At 59.2% G+C, this 1,815-nt stretch overlaps 1 protein-coding gene across 1 annotated transcript; it reads right to left on the minus strand.

The window, feature by feature from the left end:
- Positions 1 to 357: 357 nt before the first annotated feature.
- On the minus strand, positions 358 to 1,584 carry P2RY4 (pyrimidinergic receptor P2Y4). Its single transcript, XM_020976406.1, is given in 3 exon segments — positions 358 to 1,227; positions 1,229 to 1,346; positions 1,535 to 1,584. Coding segments are annotated over 3 exon segments (1,038 nt in total).
- Positions 1,585 to 1,815: the final 231 nt, after the last annotated feature.

The following is a 1,815-nucleotide window of genomic DNA, read 5'->3' on the forward strand; positions in this document are numbered from 1 at the left end:
AGGAGCCAGAAAGGCCTTAGAGATGATCTTCATCATTCCACAGATGAGGAAACTGAGGTCTGCATACAGGTGGCAAATAGCAGAGTGGGGCTTGCTGGCTCCAAATCCGAGCAGCTCTATGTCCCAGGTGATGAGCAGGGGCTTGGCTAGGTCAGGTTGCCATTAGCAGAGCCCCAGCCGGAGATGGAGCAGGAAAGGACTTGGGGCCAGGGCCCTTTCCTTCACACTTCTAAGGCCAGATCCTTGCTTGGTAATCTCATCAGACACCATGAGGGCCAATGGCCCCTTTGCCCCCCCCCCAACATTCCAGTCCCTCTGCCTTGAGGATGACGTGCAGCCGTTCTATGGGGCTGGCCCCTACCTGCAGCTGCTCTCCTCTGACCGGGATACAAGTGCCAGGGAGGAGACCATATGGGCCTGGTTCGGCCTTTTGCGACAGAGTTGCCACAGCTGCCGCTGATACTTGTCCCCTGTGAGGAGGTAGAGCACAGGATCCGGGCAGCTGTTGGCACTGGCCAGAGGGCGGGTCACCTTGTAGGTAATATTGATGATGCCCAGCGTCTGACAATTCACCTCCAAGAGGCAGGCCAGGTAGTAGATGGTGCGGGTGATATGGAAGGGTACAAAGCAGATGGCAAAGACAGTCAAGACCACGGCAAGGGAGCAGAGGCAGGCGGAGGATTGGGCAGCACCTGGCAGGGGCCAGCACAGACGCCGGGCCATGAGGCCACAGCACACCAGGGTAACCAGAAAGGGGAGTCCAAGGAGCAGAACCCTAACTATGGAACTGAAATAGACATAGCAGTCGAAGTCCTCAGGCTTCATGGTGTCATCATGACACAGGGCGGTGGTCCCTCGAGTGCTGGTGGTGACAAAGAGGTTGGGCACGAGGCAAGCAGCCACGGCCAACTTGATGGCCAGGCAGATGAGGCTAGCGACATGTGGGTGGCCCCAGCGCGGGGCCCGCAGAGGGGGGCAGATGCCCAGGTAGCGATGCACGCTGATACAGGTCAGAAACGGGATGCTGCTATACAAGTTCCAATAGAAGAGGAAACGGATGAACTTACAGAGACCAGTCCCAAATGGCCAATCATTGCGGGCTGCGTAGTAATAGATGAGGGTTGGCAGTGAAAGCACGTAGAGAGTGTCGGACAGTGCCAGGTGGAACATGTAGGTGGCTGTGGCATCCCAGGGGTAAAGACGGAAGAGAAAGAGGAAGAGGGTGGGGGACATCGAGGCCCAGGCCCAACACGAAGACCACAGCATAGCTCACCAGGAGCAGAATGAACTTCAATTCTTCATCAAACCAGCACTCCACCTCCATGTCACCACTGCCGGGGCCAGGGGTGGGGGATGGACCAGGGGACAGGCCAGGAGACGAGCCAGGGAATGAGCCAGGGGATGGGCCAGGGGACGGGACAGGGGATGGGCCAGGGGATGGGCCAGGGGAGGCAGGGGACAGGGGACCGGGATGGGCCAGGGGATGGGCCAGGGGACGGGCCAGGGGACGGCAGGGGACGGGACAGGGGATGGGCCAGGGGACGGGCCAGGGGAGCTGAGCACCAAGGTGTCAATGCTGCCCATGGTCTGGAGAAATAAGGGGCACCTCAAAGGAGGGCACAGCAGGCACAGGGGGGGATCGGGGACTAAGGAATGCCCTGCTGATTTCACAAACTTCAGGAAACAGGGAGGTAAGAGGGCAGGGGAAATCAACTCGGCTTGCCCAGAAAGGTGGGGTAGGGTGTGCCAGATAGTCGGTGGCCTGCAATGGCCTCTGCCCTTCAAAGTGGGTAAAGACAGGCAGATCGGAGCCAG

The sequence above is a fragment of the Phascolarctos cinereus genome, unplaced genomic scaffold (assembly GCF_003287225.1).
Source record: "Phascolarctos cinereus isolate Bilbo 61053 unplaced genomic scaffold, phaCin_HiC Scaffold_8;HRSCAF=390, whole genome shotgun sequence".
In the NCBI taxonomy this organism is placed as follows: Eukaryota; Metazoa; Chordata; class Mammalia; order Diprotodontia; family Phascolarctidae; genus Phascolarctos; species Phascolarctos cinereus.